The following is an 18,477-nucleotide window of genomic DNA, read 5'->3' on the forward strand; positions in this document are numbered from 1 at the left end:
TGTTGTTAGCCGCCCCGAGTCTACGGAGAGGGGCGGCATACAAATCTAATAAATAAATAAATAAATAAATAAATAAATTTGAGTCCCGGATTGTGGGGGCAATAGGCTGGCTCTGTTTAAAAAAGTGCTATTGCTAACATGTTGTAAGCCGCCCTGAGTTTAAGGAGAAGGGTGGCATTAAAAAATCGAATAAATAAATAAATAAATTCCTGCTCAGGTGTGTTTCTGCTGAAATCTCTGACCTGCTTACATGGGTGCTGCCATGAAGCAGCCTCAAGGTGAGGCTGAAGAGGTCACAGATTGGTCTAATCTTAACCCAAAGGGCACCAAGAAGGAAAGAGCATGGCGGTCTGGTCAGATCTTTGAAATAGCTCTTGGGGCCTCAGCGGAGCTCAGGCCACGCCAAGGCCCTCTGTTGCTGACCTTCTGACTTCGCCTTGGCCTCCCATCCCACATTCCCTTTTGAGGGGGCTAGAAGACCCACAACAATGCACAACTCTTCAACGTAATGCCAATCTTCCCAACTGCCTTGTTACAGTGGTTATACGGGACTTGCTTTGTGGACTATCAAGCCCAGTGTTGGCTCCGAAACGCACGGGGCTCCTGGTTTAGGAAATGAACCAAATTAGCATCTTTGTGGAGCACTTGGGGACCCCAGAAGACATTACCATTTGCAGAATCTCTTCCAGGGTGATCTGGTTGTCTCCGGGGTCATCTTGGGTCAGGGTCCTGGCAGGCAAATAGAAACGGAGAATGACACCAGTGAGTTTGCAATGACAAAAACTGTGTGGAAGCCGAGGATTTCTCTGGCTCTGGGCTTCTCCATTTGGATCATGGGGGTCTGCTCCAGTGATGGGCTACCAAAATTTTTACTGCCACACTGTGGGCGTAGGTTATGCAGGACGCCCTGCATTCTGTTTCAACATCTGCAATGCAAATTGGGTGCTCTGGGGTGGAGCTCCATTTTCGTTACCCCACTGTCCCCCCCCATCCAGGCAATAGCCCACCCCTGATAATCTACTATGATATTGTTTCTTCATTGCTTATTTGACCCCTGTGACAATCATTAAGTGTTGTACCACATGATTCTTGACAAATGTATATTTTTCTTTTATGTACGCTGAGAGCATCTGCACCAAGACAAATTCCTTGTGTGTCCAATCACACTTGGCCAATAAAATTCTATTCTATTCTATTCTATTTAGTGTATGTACACACGCACACACGCATGTACGCACAGCTCTTCTAAAATTATACACATTCAACTTCATTTACTGCGATAGGAAAAACATGTCGTTTGGCAGGCCCCAGGGGAAGAGCCTTCTCTGTGGCGGCCCCAGCCCTCTGGAATCAATTCCCCCCCGGAGATTAGAATTGCCCCCACCCTCCCTGTCTTTCGTAAACTACTCAAGACTCACGGGGGAGTTGAGACATCTTTCCCCCAGGCTCTTTTATACTTTGTTTTATGTTTGGTATGAATGTGCTGTTTGGTTTTCTAAATAATGATAGGGTTTTATATGTTTTTTAATATTAGATTTGTTCTACTATAATATTGTTTTTATTATTGTTGTGAGCCGCCCCGAGTCTTCGGAGAGGGGCGGCATACAAATCTAATAAATTATTATTATTATTATTATTATTATTATTATTATTATTATTATTATTATTATTATTATTAATTATACCTAGAGCCCAGAAGGGAAAAAAAGAAAAAAACCCAAATTTTTGCTACCGGTACTGTCTACCTGACCGTACCCATAGGAGCCCATGACTGGTCTGCTCCCTCAAAGCACAGGGAGAACGAAGGCTCCTGGGAAAAACTCTCCCTTCCATCAGAAGCTCAGGCCACCTGAAGAGCCCCTCGCCCTGAGCTGATGGTCCAATAGAGTACAGCACTTGGGGCAACCATCACTCAGATGCCGCTCCGGGTCCGACGCAGTCCCCTCCCCGCCTTGCATGAGGACCCGCCTCTGTGGCAAGTGTCAGGTGACAGCTCTGCCCTTTGAATCCTGCATGACCTGCCTTATGATGTTGCCGGCCGCTTTTCTCTCTTGGGTCAGGAGTTCTGGATCGTGCATCACTTCCTCCAGAAAGCTGATCACTTTATACTTCAGCTCCGCCTTGCTTTCAAAGTCCTGCCAAAGGGACACAAGCCCCAGTGAGGCCCAGCCGGCCAGGCAAACAGAGCCCCCTTCAGCCCAGGGGCTCCGGTCACTAAGAGAGGCCCAGCCGTACCTGGCCGTGCTTGGAGACCCAGTGCCTCAGGACGTTGAGCACCCGGTTGGTCGCTGCCCTCCTGATCACAAACTCTTTGTCGCTGTTCCTTTGGTCAGAAGGGAAGCCTGCAGGGCGAGAGAGAGTCAGCCTGCATCTGTTCTGTCTTGCATGGCAGCCGGCCGGTAATTAGCCCCAAATTAAAACTCAAACACAAAGGCTTCAAAATGAACGAGAGTCTATTTACAAGGACGTTTGTTGAACTGCACCAACATGAACCAAAACAATGTCTTTCAACTGCCAAAATCCAGTCGGGAGGCCAAGTTGATAAGATAAAAACCCGCACCGTTGCTTCTCGAGCCAAAGTCTACTTACAATATTATTAATCCTATGAATGTCCAGTACTTTAGCAAGGTTTGTCCGGCAAAAACACTCTTCACAGGCTCTTCTCCTCTGGAGGCATGGATGTTGGCTTCTTGCAAAGAGCCCCTTTCAACTCCTCCCCCTTATATGCTCTCTATGCACAGCTGTGCTTCCTTCCCCTTTCTGAGCTTCCTTAGCAGCTCCTGTCTCCCCTGCATCCTTCTTACCCGTGCATTCAGTCCCTTATCGCCTCTTCCTCCTCCTCAGACCCTGGTGAATCCCCAGTTGGGGGCTGCGAGTCCCCAGTTGGGGGTTCTATAGCTTCTGTAGGCTCCTCACACCCAGACTCCTCCTCCTCCTCTGGCTCGCTGTCTGACTCCTCCAGCAGCCACACAAGCCAACCGTGCCCAGATGGCCCCAGTTGATCAAGCTCAAAGTCCATTGCCAGAGGGCCTGGCTGCGAGCCAACCGCAACAGAATCCCACCCAGGAGTCGGGCTCTATGAGGCCCAGGTGTTCTGGTCTCCGGCTAGAGCCTCTGTTAATTGGAATAAAGGCTTGCTGAATGCAGAGATTTATAAAACAAAAACATCATCTTTATTTTTCTCTTTCCTGTTGCAAACTGCGTCCGGCAGGCAATCACTTTTATCTCATTCTTTAGTAGTTAAATCAACATAAAACATTCTCCAAGCAATCCTCCCTTCATCTTAAGATTTATGGCTAGGCAACATTAACCCAGAGTAATAAAAACTGCAATTAAAAGACACATAAAACAAAGCTTACTTCAAAGCCGCAGAAAGGCACCTCCATATTCATTTATAGCAGATTGAAAACTCCACCCTTCTTCTCTGCTGGCACCCAGAGGTGACAAATTAATTACTTAATTAATTAACCTGTTCCTCTCCTTAATATTTCTTCTCTGACACTTACTCCCTCCGTCTTTGTAAGCATCTGAAAGAAGGATCTACCCATCGAATATCTATTTCTCCTTCACTTGAATCTGAGCTCATAGAAATGTCCTGTGGATCGTGTCCCCCTTCCTCCTGGGTCTGTAAATCAGGCCCTGACACTAATTCATAAACATTATTCGAATCAGAATCTTCAAAATCTCCAAACTGAACAGGACTATACACAACACCAGGCAGGATCAGCGAGAGGCCTGCAGGAGACTTGGTGGCCTGCCCTGTCCTGAATGATGGCACCGGGCCAGGTTATCTCCGGGACTGCCTTCTGCCGCACGAATCCCAGTGACCAATTAGGTCCCACAGAGTTGGCCTTCTCTAGGTCCCGTCAACTAAAGAATGTCGTTTGGCGGGACCCAGGGGAAGAGCCTTCTCTGTGGCGGCCCCGGCCCTCTGGAACCAACTCCCCCCAGAGATTAGAATAGCCCCCACCCTTCTTGCCTTTCGCAAGCTTCTTAAAACCCACCTCTGTCGTCAGGCATGGGGGAATTAAGATATTCTTTCCCCTTAGGCTTCCACAATTTATGTATGGTACGTTTGTATGTATGATTGGTTTTAAAATAAGGGTTTTTAGCTTCTTTAGTATTGGATTGTCGCATGTTGTTTTTATCACTGTTGTTAGCCGCCCCGAGTCTACGGAGAGGGGCGGCATACAAATCCAATAAAATGAAATGAAATGAAATGATGGCTCCAGCCATCGCCTTGCCCCTCCTTCCCATAGGCAGCAGCCCTTTCAAGGCTCCGCGGAAGGTTTGCGGGACCCAAGAAAGGGAGGAACCAACCGGCGCAGAGGACCCTTCCTCTTTTCTCACCTGGGCTGGCCAGCGACATTCTGCGGTACTTCTCTTTGGTCGGGGTCCCCTCGTTGGCTCCGGCGGTAGCAATGGCGAAAGCGGAGGCCGCTGAAAGAGCGCTGCTGCGGCTGTTCTCCAACTCTCGGCAAGAAGTCATCACCACTCCATTGTTGTAGGAGAACAAAGGGAACTCTGCACGGTGGGAGAGGCAATTCAGTTCGAATCTAGCAAGTCTCTCCAGTGAGCTTCCCCGGGAGGATCAGAAGCCCCCAAGGACTGACCCCGACCTCCGTGGGGGTCAGGATCAGCCTCGGCCACATTAGAACAGCCCAGAGTGGCCTCCTGCCAGGAGTGAAGGTGGTCTTCTCTGGGCCCCCTCCCCCTCAGCCAGCTTACCTGAAGAGTTCTTGCCTCTGACCAGTTTAGGGGTCGTGGGAGACTTGGTGGGCGATGCCTCTGCATCAGCGTCCTCACTCTGGGCTGCCTCAAAGGCCGAATCTTCTCGGGGAGACTCTTCGGAGCCTGGCAGAAGAAGCAGCAACAGCTTTAGACATTTCTCCCAAATGTTCCTGATGGGGATGTTGTGGGAGGAGAAGGAGGAGGGGGGAGGAGGAGGAGGGAAGGAGGAGGAGGAAGAGGAGGCTTTGAAGGCAAGGTGGCTGAAGTTTCCATACTCGTCAGACCCTCTCTGCTTTCAGCAGATTCCCCCAGATATTTGGGTAAGAAGCCATTCGCTTGAGTCTGTCCAATCTCTTCATCCAAAATACACAACAGATGCAAACTCAAACTTTGAGTGTAGAAAACATGACTTCAGCAATCAGGTAGTTAATGCATTTGGTTTACTAATTTGGTGATATTTGGGACATACTATTTGGCGGGTTTCTCTTTTTGCCCCCTATATATTTTTAACTATCTTTTAGCAAGGGTTGGATTTAATTTAAATACCGTTGGAAGTAATTATACATTTTTGCTCCCTTTTTTAAATGTTTTTTTCTTTTATTTTAAAGAGCATTTATTATTATTATTATTATTATTATTATTATTATTATTATTATTATTATTATTTATTAGATTTGTATGCCGTAGACTTGGGGCGGCTCACAACAGTGATAAAAACAATACATGGTAACAAATCTAATAATTAAAATCTAAAATAACAGTTTTACATTAAAAAGTCAATATATAAAATACATACACACAGTCATATCATGCACAAAACTACATTGGCAAGGGGGGGATGTCTCAGTTCCCCCAAACCTGATGGCAGAGGTGGGTTTTAAGGAGTTTACGAAAGGCAAGGAGGGTGGAGGCAGTCCTAATCTCTGGGGGGAGTTGATTCCAGAGGGTTGGAGCCGCCACAGAGAAGGCTCTTCCCCTGGGTCCCGCCAGACGACATTGTTTAGTCGACGGGACCCGGAGTAGGCCAACTCTGTGGGACTTAACCGGCCTCTGGGATTCGTGCGGCAGAAGGCGGTCTTGCAGATATCCTGGTTCGGTGCCATGAAGGGCTTTATAGGTCATAACCTATAACCATTATGGAAGAGGGTTTAAAATATACATGAAAACTGACATGGAGGATATTTTGAGAAAACTGAAGTATTATGGCCTAATTAATTAGATGTGATTAAGAGTAGGAACAGCCTAAAATGCATACTGGCTAACAGTCCTTTTGTTATTATATAAGAAATTGGAGTAATTATTTTTGTTCAGATGTCAAATGTTAAGGAGGTAGCATTGGTTAAACTATGTATACCAAAATTGTAAAATTGTAATATAACTTAAAATTAATGATACAGTATTTTCTTTTTTCTGTACACATGATTGGAGAGAAAAATTAAAAAATTCTTTACCCATTAAAAAAAAGTAGTTAATGCCTGGAACTCACTACCAGACTCTGTAGTTTCGTCCCCAAACCCCCAAAACTTTGCCCTTTACTGTCCACTGCATGAGGTTGGAGGGGAGCCAGGCAAGAGAGAGGGAAGCTTGTCCGAGGCCAGGAAGGAGGAAAGAGGAAAAAAGCAAGGAGCCCAGACGCAGCAGCAGCAGCAGGGAATAAAAGGAGAGCCGAGCGGAGACCAGTAATCCAGGAAGTGACAGCCGCTGATCAACTGGAGCTGCGCATGCATCTTCATTTCCGCCAGTGGAACTGCGTTCTACCCCATCCTGCCTGCTGCCCACCCCTGCTCCGGAGCTCCTGGACAGTCAGAGGGCAGAAGCCAAAGCCATCTCTTTTGGGCTCTTCCAGCCCAGAGGGAGGCACCCACCTGTCTTGCTCGGAAGCGCTTCCTCGGCCTTGTCGGTGCTTCCTTCTCCCTCGTCGGATATCTTATTGGTGTAGCTGCCGGAGACGTAGAGCTTGTTGATGTCCAGGGTGGTTTTGCTGAAGGGCGACATGGCCGAGGAATAGAGGCTTGCGTAACCGTTGGGGGAGCAGCTCAGGGCCGCCAGCTCCAGGGCTTTTCCTCCCGTGATGATGGGAATGTTCAAGGACAGCTTCCTCCTCCGGCTCGGTGAGGATGATTTGGTGATGGACAGAGGGGGAGGGGAGGAAAACTTCCGGTTGGCACGTGGAGACTTGGGGGGCTCCCCATAGAGGAGCTTGGTGTTCTGGCTGCTGGCAAACAAAAGCTCCAGGGACCTGGTGGGAGACATCAAGAGAAGAAAGCTTTCACCAGGGTGCCTCCTCCCTCCGTTACATTTGCATCCCTTAAAGACACCACCGCCTGAATTCCACAACCACCACAAGACTTTACAATATTCCCCCCAAGAGGAGAACATGAGCCCAAATCCCATGAGGAGAAAATGCAACTAGGAGGAGCTAGTTCGAAGAGCTGAAGTCAATGGTTCCCTTTCCCCAGGTATCTTCTTTTACCCTGAGGTGGAGGTGAAGCCACAGAACGGATGGAGAAGATCCAGGGCTGAGGGGCAGCAGTTCGTCCCCTCCCTCGGGATGGTGAGATTCAATCAGGCCAAGGCCCCCTCCCTCAGAGATGTGCAACTGGATGCAGCACTGAGCCTTGGAGGATTCCTCAGCCCAGGGCAGGTGGACCAGTCAATGCTACAGGGCAGTGAGAACAAACCTTTTTGGTGCTGAGTGCCTAAAGCATGTGATCAGCTGGAGCTGCGCACACATCTTCATTTCCACGGGTGGAACACCTGCCTGCTGCCCACCCCTGGTTTGGCCCAAGTGTCTGGAGAGCTCGTGGACTTCCGTTGCCAGCAAAGCGCCCATTTTTGCACTGCTGGGATTACCCTGAGGCTCCCCTCGCTGGGAAACCCCACCTCCGGACTTCCGAGTTTTTGTGATGCTGCAGGGGAATCCCAGCAGCGCAAAAACGGGCGCTTCGCTGGCAACGGAAGTCCAGAGGTGGGGTTTCCCAGTGAGGGGAGCCTCAGTGAAATCGCAGCATCGCAAAAACACAGAGGTCCAGAGGTGGGGTTTCGAGAACTTCGGTGTTTTTGCGATGCTGCGATTTCACTGATGCTCCCTTCCGTTGTCAGCAAAGTGCTCATTTTTGCGATGCTGGGATTCCCCTGCTGGGATTCCCCTGCAGCATTGCAAAAACACAGAAGTCCAGAGGTGGGGTTTCCTATGGAGGGGAGCCTCAGGGGAATCCCAGCAGTGCAAAAACGGGCGCTTCGGCTGGCAAAAGGGGTGAATTTTGGGTTTGCACGCATTAATTGCTTTTCCATTGATTCCTATGGGAAACATTCTTTCAACTTACAAACGTTTCACCTTAAGAACCTCGTCCCGGAACCAATTAAGTTTGTAAGACAAGGTATCACTGTACTTTTCATGACTTGGGAGTCCTGTTGGTCTATTTCTTATGGGATTTGACCTACTTTTCTTTAAGAAATTATCTTGCCCCAGCTTGATATATTTCAAGAATCACAGGAGGCTCCTTGATAACTCTCATCATACTAAAAGAGGCCCCAGATTTCCTATCAAATGTCCCTCAGACCAGAACGAAGCTGATCTCAATCTTTCAATCTCTTTTTTTCTCCCTTCCCCTCTCTCTTTCTCTCTCTCTCTCTCCATCCCTCCTTCTCCCCTCAGCCTCATTTGCCTATTTTGAGCTTCTCTCTCATGGCTGCCAATGTCTCACCTGGCAGGAATTGCACTGATTGGTTTCTTGTAGATGGTGATCAGCTTGTCCAGCACAGTCATAGCCGTGGTGAAGACCCGGTAGGAGTGCAGGAAGGTGTTGAGAAAGTCAATGCTGAGGAACCTCAGGTCGGTCAGTCTTTCCAGGAGGCGCCCCACGCTGGCATAGCGGATCTGGAGGACTTTGCAGGAGTTCATGGTCTTGCTGAATCGAATGTCCACGTCGTCACAGTACAGGCTGGTGTCTGACCTGGAGAACAGAAAGGGACAGAGAGAGGAAGCGCAGCCAATCCGCCTCACCTGTGGTGACTATAGAGATGCTCCCTGGCCTGACCCTCCGAGGGATGGAGAGGAAAGAGCCTGGGATGCTGGGGTTTGCAGTCCGGCTGCAGAACCACCATTTTGAAATGAGTCCATGCTACTTCTTATTACAGGAAATCCCCAAATGGTTTACAACCAGGGGTGGGCAGCAGGCAGGATGGGGTGGACCGCAGTTCCACCGGCGGAAATGAAGATGTGTGCGCAGCTCCAGCTGACCAGTGGCTGTAACTTCCTGGATTACTGGTCTCGGCTCGGCTCTCCTTTTCCCCCCTCCTGCTGCTGCTACATCTGCGCTCCTTGCTTTTTTCCTCTTTCCTCCTTCCTGGCCTTGGACGAGTTTCCCTCTCTCCTGCCCGGCTCCCCTCCAGCCTCATGCGGCCACCTCCCGCCTGAGGTGCAAGCAGAAGGCGTGGGTGGAAGCGGCGCTGGCAGCATTTATGCTTCTGGCAGCACCCGTTCGCTTAGCTACCCAGCCTGGGGCAGGGGAGGGAGACCCAGGAAGGAGAGCGTGGGAAACACGAAGCAAATTGTCACCCCAGCAAGCGACACTGGTAAGGCTATAAGTCGAGGACTTAACAGTTCACTTGTACGATGATGATTGTTCAAGCCATTCCCACCTGATCTCATGGCCGGCAAGCCACTCCTACCCAGTCACATGACCATTGAGCCACACCCACAAAATAAGCCACACCCACAGTGTGGCAGTAATGATTTTGGTTGCCCATTACAACATTATTAAATAATCAATAACAACCCAGCTCTGGTTAATTTTTTTCTTCCTTTTAAATTGTATTTACTTGCTAGTGATATTGATATAATTTTAAGTAACTTCCAGCTCCTTTATCCTGTTACTTTAAAAGACTTTTGGCTCCAGCCAAAACATCTCATCCAGTTTTCTCTCCATCTTTCTGAGATTCGGGCTAGAGAGACACCGCTGAGCATCTCTGTTGTCCGATGAGACACACGGGACACAGGTTTTGCCCTGTTTCCGAGCAGTTCGGGAGCACAGGCCACACTGTTATTCAGAATAGAGCATCTAACACAGAAGAAGTACCAATTCCTTGAGTTATCATAAGAAGAGCCCTGCTGAATGGGGCCAAAGCCCATCGAGTCCAACATTCTCGACTACTGTAACGCTCTCTACATGGGGCTACCTTTGAAAAGTGTTCGGAAACTTCAGATCGTGCAGAATGCAGCTGCGAGAGCAGTCATGGGCTTACCTAGGTATGCCCATGTTTCACCATCACTCCGCAGTCTGCATTGGTTGCCCATCAGTTTCCGGTCACAATTCAAAGTGTTGGTTATGACCTATAAAGCCCTTCATGGCACCGGGCCAGGTTATCTCAGGGACCGCCTTCTGCCGCATGAATCCTAGCGACCAATTAGGTCCCACAGAGTGGGCCTTCTCCGGGTCCCGTCAACTAAACAATGTCGTTTGGCGGGACCCAGGGGAAGAGCCTTCTCTGTGGCGGCCCCGGCCCTCTGGAACTAACTCCCCCGAGAGATTAGAATAGCCCCCACCCTTCTTGCCTTTCGTAAGCTTCTTAAAATCCACCTCTGTCGTCAGGCATGGGGGAAGTGAGATATTCTTTCCCCCTAGGCTTCTACAATTTATGTGTGGTACGTTTGTATGTATGATTGGTTTTAAAATAAGGGTTTTTAGCTTCTTTAGTATTGGATTGTCGTATGTTGTTTTTACCACTGTTGTTAGCCGCCCCGAGTCTACAGAGAGGGGCGGCATACAAATCCAATAAAATGAAATGAAATGAAAAATTCTGTGTCCCACAGTGACCCCTTGATTGTCCATGGGGATCTTGAGTAGAAAGAGAAGGCAGAACCCTCCCTTTCCATGGACCTCTAACAAATGGGACCCAAGAGAACCCTGCCTGCCTCAACCCACATAGAGGTGGCACTTGATGGCTTTGATGGCAGGAAGTCTTTATCAATTAGGGCTTGCATACAAAACACCCAACAATTCTACACAAATACAACTGCATTCCTTACTTGATCATCTGTGGAACAGAAACTTTTGAATTTTCTTCAAAGGCATTCATCATGAGGCCATTACATCGGATGTTGTCGACACACTGAAACAGGGAAAAGAGGTTTCAGGACGCAGGAAGGATGGGATGGGAAGCAGCTGTGCTTTGCTGGTTTTCCCAATGGATCTTTGGGAGATATGGGTGACTCTTGTAGGCCTTGGTTCATTTAGAAACATAGAAACATAGAAGATTGACGGCAGAAAAAGACCTCATGGTCCATCTAGTCTGCCCTCATATTATTTCCTGTATTTTATCTTAGGATGATATATTTATCCCAGGCATGTTTCAATTCAGTTACTGTGGATTTACCAACCACATCTGCTGGAAGTTTGTTCCAAGCATCTACTACTCTTTCAGTAAAATATTTGCTCATGTTGCTTTTGATCTTTCCCCCAACTAACCTCAGATTGTGCCCCCTTGTTCTTGTGTTCACTTTCCTATTAAAAACACTTCCCTCCTGAACCTTATTTAACCCTTTAACATATTTAAATGTTTCGATCATGTCCCCCCTTTTCCTTCTATCCTCCAGACTATACAGATTGAGTTCATTATGTCTTTCCTGATAAGTTTTATGCTTAAGTTAAGACCTTCCTCCATTCCTGTAGCTTGTCTTTGGACCCGTTCAATTTTGGCAACTCCTTCCTCTCCCAAACGTGGTTCTTTCTCTTTGATTTAGTCCAGAGGATGCCTTGCATTTTGAAGAAGAGGGAAGGGTTTTCCTACAGCCCCAGGCCCTCCCATCCCTAACCCTGGCTGGCTAGAAATTGTTGGTTCTTCAGGGTGGAACTGTTCTTTCCTCACCTGGCTGATGTCGCTGGTCCAGGCCGCCTTTTCCTGCCTGGATGATGCCACCAGGATAATGGTGTAAGGGGCAGAGTCTTTAGGCTCCACTACGATCTTGAAGTCAAGGTGCTCCGTATCTTGCCCGGATCCTTTAGGTTGTGATTTGAGGAAGGAGAGAAACAATTTAAGAAGATGATCGTGGGAAGATAGAGCATGGGGAGGTAAGTGACAGGAAGGGAATAAGCCAGGCCGGGCCTTTGCCTCCAGCTTGTGTGGCAGAAGTTCATTTTGGTGCAAAATCCTTTTCACCTGCTTAGGGACTGAAAGGGCATCTCCTTCAAGGCACAGCATCTACCCTTTCACTGCTGGTGCACAAGTGCAAGAGAGCAGTAACTAAGGGGATCTTAGAGGAGGGGAGCAGGGGAGAAATAGAAACATAGAAGATTGATGGCAGAAAAAGACCTCCTGGTCCATCTAGTCTGCCCTTCTACTATTTCCTGTATTTTATGTTAGGATGGATCTATCTTTATCCCAGGCATGTTTCAATTTAATTCATGTGGATTTACCAACCACGTCTGCTGGAAGTTTGTTCCAAGCACCTACTACTCTTTCAGTAAAATATATTTTCTCACGTTGCTTCTGATCTTTCCCCCAACTAACCTCAGTGTGTCCCCTTGTTCTTGTGTTCACTTTCCTACTAAAAACACTTCCCTCCTGAACCTTATTTAACCCTTCAACATATTTAAATGTTTCAATGATGTTCCCCCTTTCCCTTCTGTCCTGCAGACTATACAGATTGTGTTCATGAAGTCTTTCCTGATAAGTTTGATGCTTAAGACCATCCGCCGTTTTTGTAGCCCGTCTTTGGACCCGTTCAATTTTATCCATCTCTTTTTGTAGGTGAGGTCTCCAGTATTATTCCAAATGGTGTCTCACCAGCGCTCTGTACAGCGGGATCACAATCTCCCTCTTCCTGCTTGTTATACCTCGAGCTAAGCAGCCAAGCATTTTATTCGCTCTCCCTATGGCCTGACTGCACTGTTCACCCATTTTGCTCTCCTCCTCCTCACAGCCACCCTAGACTTGTGCTGTGCTGATGAGACCAGCTCCCAGTGTCATCAACTGAGATACTCCTTGAAATGAGAAACCCCATTAGGAGCCTTCATTTAGCAGTGGAAAATGCCAGTGGAGGCTGCTGATCTTGAGCAAGAGCCGGGGTGGCACAGCAGGTAGAGTGCTGTACTGCAGGCCACTGAAGCTGACTTGTAGATCTGAAGGTCAGCGGTTCAAATCTCATCACCGGCTCAAGGTTGACTCAGCCTTCCATCCTTCCGAGGTGGGTAAAATGAGGACCCGGATTGTGGGGGCCATATGCTGGCTCTGTTAAGAAGTGCTATTGCTAACATGTTGTAAGCCACCCTGAGTCTAAGGAGAAGGGCGGCATAAAAATTGAATAAATAAATAAAATAAATAAAATCTTCTCCTAGAGCTGTCTGCTGCACTCAGCCTGCTTCAGAGATATGGGGCAGTGGTGACCCTACAGCCCTCTCCTGATGCAGACTCTCTCTGGACTCCCCACTCCCAGCTATGGTCATCTCAAGCATCAACCGAGGAGGACAGAGTGGGGAGCAGGGAGCCAGAGCTTAAGGCGGGGAGGGCTTAAGGAGGCGGGATGGAAGGGTCAAGAACAAACTGGCCAGGGCAGAGGAGCTGTGTGCCAGGCTGGCTGGGTGGGAGGAGGGGTTGCTCCAGGGATACATACGGTCCTCGTCCGTGCTTTCCGTATCTTCCACCAGTGTGCAGTCAATGAGTGAAATCACACCACCGTTCTGGAGAAAATACAGGGGGAGCCTGAAGTGAGAGCCTCTCCTGTCCCTACCGTCCCCTGACCCTCCTCCTCCTCCTCCTCTCCTCCACGCCCCAAGAAAGGCTCATTCACTCTGTGCCAGGTGCACTTAGTGATGGGCTCTTACAGGTATGGTCAGGTACACAGAACTGGTAGAAACATTTTGAATTTTTTTTAAAAAAAAATCCCTTCTGGGCTCTGGGTCTGTTTTTCCTATCGCAGTAAATGAGGTTGAATGTGTATAATTTTAGAAGAGCTGTGCGTGTGTTTGTGTACATACACTTTATATAGTAGATAATGTACATTTTTGTGTGCCTGTGTGTGTTGTGGTTAGCTCTGGCCCAGCTCCTGCCCCAAGGAATGTGCAGGTGGATGTGGGGGAGACATCCACATGCTGCAGGCCTGTTTTGCTCCCAGTGGAATCTGCCGACAAAGTCTCCTCTGACCAAGGAGGCCTGAGTGACAGGGAGGAGGAGAGTTTGGCAGACAGCCCAGGAGGAGATCAATCATCTGTATCATCTCTGGATTCTGAACAAGAATTAATGACACATCCACACATGCGTAGAGTGATGCATAGGAAGCAACAACTAAAGGATTATTACAAAAGTAAATGAGGCCACCTGTGGTTGGGTGGGGCTGCTGTAATTAGTGCTGCTGCTATAAATAGCAGCGTGTGGGTTTGGCCGTATTATCTGATCGTTGTGTTTCATGAATGTCTTGCTGACTCCGGCCTTTGTTTGTTGACTTTTCACCACTTTGAAACCAAAGCAGAGCAAAGTGTGTTTCACTTCCTGGATGGTTGTGACTTTCTTCACAGCTGCAAGCTAAATACTTACGAACTGATAAGGGACTTGTACAAACTACCAGGTTGTTTTGGGACGAGTGCTCTTTGCAATACAAAAAGAGTGCTTAGTTTATTTTGAATTTTGTGATAAAGAACATTGTTTTGAATTTTCAAACGTGTGTGTGTCTGAAATTTGTACCTTTGAATTTTTGGGAGGCTCCTACCAGAGAGTCCGGCAGAACAGTGTAATATGTATGTACACATATGGCATATATACATAGAATTCAATAGTATATTTTGGGTGTTCGGTAATAGTAAATAGAGAGGGAAATTGTATCTCTTTGAGGCAAGGAGAGTTCAGGCATCCTAACCCAAACCCTTGATGTAAGTGACATCAAGTTGGCCACCTTTAAGCCAGTCACATGACCTTTAAGCCAGCCAGGTCACATGATTGTCAAGCCACTTCCACCTGGTCACATGGTCATCAAGCCACACCCACAAATAAGCCACGCCCGCAGTGTGGTAGTAAAAATATTTGCAGCCCTTCACTGGCTGTTGACATGGCCCAAGACTGAGCAAATGGGATTTAGATTTAATCCAATTTATTTAATGTTTTGAATTTTGAATTTTTTCCCCTTTCTGGGCTCTGGGTATGTTTTTCTTATCGCAGTAAATGAAATTGAATGTGTATAATTTTAGAAGAGCTGTGTGTGCGTTTGTGTACATACACCTTATATAGTAGATAATGTACATTTTTGTGTGCCTGTGTGTAATATGTATGTACACATATGGCATATATACTGTACATAGAATTAAATAGTATATTTTGGATGTTCGGTAATAGTAAATGGATAGGGAAATTGTATCTCTTTGAGGTAAGGAGAGGCCAGAAACCCTAACCAAAACCTTGATGTGAGTGATATCAAGTTGGCCACCTTTAAGCCAGTCACATGACCTTTAAGCCTCCCCGATCACACGATCGTCAAGCCCCTCCCACCTGGTCACATGGCTGGCAAGCCACACCCACAAAATATGCCACGCCCACAGTGTGGTAGTAAAATTTTTTGCAGCCCTTCCCAAGGCACACTCGACATCCTGCTGCCATGCGCACCCTCCAGTCGTGTGTGTGTGTGTGTGTGTTTGTGTGTGTGTGTGTCTACCTCACTGTGCAGTAGCTTCTGTAAGGATTGTGAGGCCTTCAGTATGGGAGGTGGGAGATCGGGAGATCAATGCCCCCCCCAATATGTCCTAGAATAACCTGCCGCTCGACGCTCTGCCTCTCTCACCTTCGTTAAGTGCAGCTTCCCTCCGGAGCCCCGGGTGCAAATGATGAGGTGCTTGGAGAAAAGGAAGCACTGCCTCTCCCCCTCCTTCCTCAGGGACAGGGAGCCCAGCCGTCCACGGGTCACCTTCCCCTTCTCAGACATTGGCACCTGGATGAGGGACCCTGTGGGAGAAGAGGGGCACTCTGGTCACATCCCTTGGCCCCAGGGGGACCGGCTCTTCTCTAGCAGCCCCTAAGGGACCCTGCGCAGCCCCAACCCACGCCCAGGGCTTTCGGAGCAGGTATGGGAGGACGGGGGAGGGATCTGAGAAGAATGGGACTGAAAACACCCTGCAATGGTCTCACCGGTCAAGCGTGCAAAGGTGCTGACCCTCCCAGTCCCAGCCATTAACAACAGCAGCAGAAGCAACGGGCTGGCTTCCTCTCAGAGGAAAGCTCTAGAACCCCTAATAGCCTTGGGGAGGGGGCTTTTTTCAGGGGATTCCTCTTTGGACATGGCTACAGGCAGCCCATGAAAGAAATCGGGCCATTCCTCAAGGGCAGACCTGGGCAAGGGGTGGTCACAGGCCGCATCCGGCCCGCCCGCTGTCTGTGACCGACCCGCCCGCTATCTGTGATAAATGTCCTGCTTTTTAAAAAAGTTCTCCTCCCCCAGGGCTGCAGTGGGAGCCTAGAAACAGCAGTCCGGAGGCTCAGGACATTGACAATAAGGCGAGCGCTAGGCGATGAGGTCATTGTGGGTGACGTCAGGAACCTAAGAGAGACGCTTTGACAGAGCCGAGCGAGCGGCCTAAAGAGAAAGAAGCAGCAATGGTAGCGATAGGGTTGCGGGCGGGCAGAGGAAGCTGTGGTGGTGGTGGCGAAGGAAGGAAGGGAAGAAGGAGAAGTGGTGGCGGCAGCAGGGGGGGGCAGCAGCAGCCGCGGGCCAAGAAGAACCAGCTCCCGATGGGAGGGGCCGCCAGGGAAGCCGCCTCAGCGCAGGTGCACCACGGGCCCCCTCCCTAATGCGGCCCCATGGCAAAATTAATTGCCCACCCCTCCTTCCTATGGAGGCAGCTTTTTCACTTAAATAACTCTGGTCCTGAACCGCCCAGCCTTGAACGTCTCCAGAGAAGCCGCTGGACTCTCTGAGAAAGAGCAATTGCTGCGGCGCCCTTGGGCCTCCCTCTGGGGCTGCCCTTTCCTGGGGTATCTCCGGCTCTTTTGGAGGTCTGGTGGGCGGAAGACTCGTGGGCTACCTTGTCTCACGAAGGTCTGGCTGGTGTCCAGGAGGATTTCGCAGCCTTCCATGATCATCCGCTCGATTGCCAAGTTCTTCCGAATGTTTTCCGTTTCACTGACTTCATCGTGCATTATCCTGCGTGGGAAGAGATCAGTCAGCCTGAGCTCGGAGTTTTCTCGCTGGACGGTCAACTCGAAAAGGTGGTTTTTATACATGGCAGCAAAAAGTGAGATCAGTTTGCGCCAAAGATGGAGGGACTCTGAACAGCCCTGAAGGGAGGGAGGCTGGTGAAGATGGCAGAGACGGCAAAATTGACGTTTGATCAAGGAAAAGACAACAGTGACATTTGTCAACGGTTGGAAATCTTTTAGGGAACGCTTTTGGCTGAAAGCAGAAAGAACGAACCTGGGATTTGGGGATCTGATGATCAGAAGGGGTAGAAAATGGCAAGGGATCGTTTTAGAATGAGAGGACAAAATATACACACACTTGTAACTGCCGTAAAGAAGATCAGAGAAACCTCTTTTGTATTTTTTCTTCTTTCTTTCTTTTTTATTATCTTATCTTACTTATTATCTTTGACTTTGCTCTTTTCCTTTTTTTTATATTGCAATGTTTTCAGTTAACAAAATATTGAATAAAATTAATTGATTCATCTTTAATAAATATTGAATAAAATTTAATTGTTTGGAAAAGGGAGAAGGTCATCCAAACAATCGTTCCCATCGTTGTGGCCAGCTGAGGGAGCCGAGGGCAGCTGAAGGACTGGTAGGAGCAGAGCTAGACTCCTTGGGGGCAAAGCTGGCAGCTCCTCCGGGCCCTTGCCTTAAAGAGAAACCTGGGAGCCACAGGGCCTGCTCTGGGGGGGCACCAATGAAGTGCGAGCATTGGTGTTTGAGGGAGCTGAGTTTCAGCTTCAGTTTTGACGATGGGGGCTTGATAAAAATAAGCTGAAGTTCTCCAGAGAGCTTTTTTTTTCTCCCTGAAAAGCATTTTGGAAGAAACGTCTCTGCATTTTAAAATAACATATGTTGCCTTGTCATTATCTGCTTCACACATCCTGTACTCCGTGTTTCTGCTTAAGTGCAGATGGCGGCTTATTTTTCCCCAAAGTGATAATTATACAAAAATGTGAGAAATCCAGAACTCTTTAAAGGTGATGGAGATCTTTGTATTGTGGGGAGACTATTTCTTGGATCAGCATCGCCAGCCTTGTGCTACCCCCACCTCCTCCCTTCCCCCGGCTACACTGACCCTTGGCTGCTGGAAGACCAATGCCTGGCCCTGTAACCCATCTGGATAGAACCAGTTGGGAGACAATTCTTGGACGACTGCTGTTGCATTGATGGGCATAAAACACACAACTCCTTGGTGAAGGTCACCACCAAAACTATGGGCAGGGCAAATTGTTTCAGAGTCGGAGGGCAGGACTCAGAGCACCGACCGGAAACCCAAATGGATCTTGAAGGTATTTGGACTTCAAATGGATCTTGAAGATATTTCTTTGGACTTCAAATGGATCTTGAAGATATTTGGACTTCAACTCCCAGAATTCCCCAGCCAGCATTTGGGGAATTCTGAGAGTTGAAGTCCAAATATCTTCAAGTTGCCAAGGTTGGGAAACACTGCCGTAGAAGCCTCGATGAGCAGATGCTTTGCCAAGCAGAATTTCTCGTGGGTCTTCTTGGGCCGATGAGGACATGGAGGAGAGGCCCCCAGGGGTGGGGCCTGGGTGCAAGGGGGCCTACTGCCCACGT

General features: G+C 48.4%; 2 protein-coding genes across 2 annotated transcripts in view; both read right to left on the reverse strand.

Moving 5' to 3' along the window:
- The window catches only part of RASGRF1 (Ras protein specific guanine nucleotide releasing factor 1), a 36,816-nt gene extending 19,964 nt beyond the window's left edge, over positions 1-16,852 (reverse strand). The window contains exons 1-12 of the mRNA XM_070763013.1: positions 16,737-16,852; positions 15,500-15,660; positions 13,346-13,412; positions 11,602-11,732; positions 10,763-10,845; positions 8,439-8,687; positions 6,597-6,970; positions 4,729-4,854; positions 4,351-4,524; positions 2,236-2,342; positions 2,023-2,135; positions 669-729 (exon numbers count right to left, since the gene is read on the reverse strand). Coding sequence (XP_070619114.1) covers positions 669-729; positions 2,023-2,135; positions 2,236-2,342; positions 4,351-4,524; positions 4,729-4,854; positions 6,597-6,970; positions 8,439-8,687; positions 10,763-10,845; positions 11,602-11,732; positions 13,346-13,412; positions 15,500-15,660; positions 16,737-16,851 — 1,761 coding nt within the window. The 5' untranslated portion in view covers position 16,852. The remainder of the gene's footprint in view (positions 1-668; positions 730-2,022; positions 2,136-2,235; positions 2,343-4,350; positions 4,525-4,728; positions 4,855-6,596; positions 6,971-8,438; positions 8,688-10,762; positions 10,846-11,601; positions 11,733-13,345; positions 13,413-15,499; positions 15,661-16,736) is intronic.
- Positions 16,853-17,424: 572 nt separating this feature from the next.
- Positions 17,425-18,477, reverse strand: part of LOC139173185 (ras-specific guanine nucleotide-releasing factor 1-like) — a 36,497-nt gene continuing 35,444 nt past the window's right edge. The window contains exon 8 of the mRNA XM_070762782.1: positions 17,425-17,702. Coding sequence (XP_070618883.1) covers positions 17,425-17,702 — 278 coding nt within the window. The remainder of the gene's footprint in view (positions 17,703-18,477) is intronic.

Source organism: Erythrolamprus reginae, chromosome 10 (assembly GCF_031021105.1).
Source record: "Erythrolamprus reginae isolate rEryReg1 chromosome 10, rEryReg1.hap1, whole genome shotgun sequence".
NCBI lineage: Eukaryota > Metazoa > Chordata > Lepidosauria > Squamata > Dipsadidae > Erythrolamprus > Erythrolamprus reginae.